General features: G+C 43.2%; 1 protein-coding gene across 1 annotated transcript in view; it reads right to left on the bottom strand.

Annotated features, from left to right (window-relative positions):
• LOC119594391 (adenylosuccinate synthetase isozyme 1 B-like) overlaps nucleotides 1-719 on the bottom strand; it is a 13,088-nt gene extending 12,369 nt beyond the window's left edge. The window contains exon 1 of the mRNA XM_037943454.1: nucleotides 524-719. Coding sequence (XP_037799382.1) covers nucleotides 524-688 — 165 coding nt within the window. The 5' untranslated portion in view covers nucleotides 689-719. The remainder of the gene's footprint in view (nucleotides 1-523) is intronic.
• Nucleotides 720-792: the final 73 nt, after the last annotated feature.

A 792-nucleotide genomic window follows, 5' to 3' on the forward strand; every position in this document is an offset into this window, starting at 1 on the left:
TATCTGAAAAACTACTATAAGCTAAATTATGTGATAAAGCAAGAATGATCACAATATTTAATCACCTCAATAGAAATGTATAAGTGATCAACATTATACACACAATACAAACATTACAACTGAAGAAATGAACAACATCGTAACATCAATAACGTTGCCAAGAACATGCCACAGACTCAAATCAATACACATATAAAAAAAACAGAACGAACAAGTACAAATCTTACGAGAAACAAAAAGAAACGGAACAGAACCGAATTCAAGAGAAAAAAAAAGTAAACCGCTTAGGCCTTTTCAACGGACCCGAGCGTACAGGCGAGTTATTGCGTCACCCGAGGCCTAATACATACTAGGCTTACGTGGGAGTTGAAGCTCACGCTCATTCACACTGACAACCCTCTCACCACGTGTAAATGACTGAGGGAGTTCAGTTTTGCGGATATTTTTTCTTTCCCAGTCGTGAAAAAGTGATACTAATTGAAATGAGACCTGTCCCGCCGGAAAGTTAAATCCTATTTCTCACCTGACATCTGCACACAACGTCAGACGAGCCTGCCAGCATGTCTACGACTTTCCCTTTGCCTTCGTCGCCCCATTGTGCACCAAGAACCACCGTCACTTTGTTGGTGGGAGTGTTTTTGAGCCTCTTCCTCGGCGACTCGGTCTGCACACCATTCACGTCCGCCATCGTCCACGAAGTCTGATACACTGCTCAAAGATGCCACTTTAGCGCCGCTTACTCGAAGCGCTAGAATTCTTCGCTTTTTCGCTACACTACCGGAGGGCATCCAA

Source organism: Penaeus monodon, chromosome 33 (assembly GCF_015228065.2).
Source record: "Penaeus monodon isolate SGIC_2016 chromosome 33, NSTDA_Pmon_1, whole genome shotgun sequence".
NCBI classification, from domain to species: Eukaryota; Metazoa; Arthropoda; class Malacostraca; order Decapoda; family Penaeidae; genus Penaeus; species Penaeus monodon.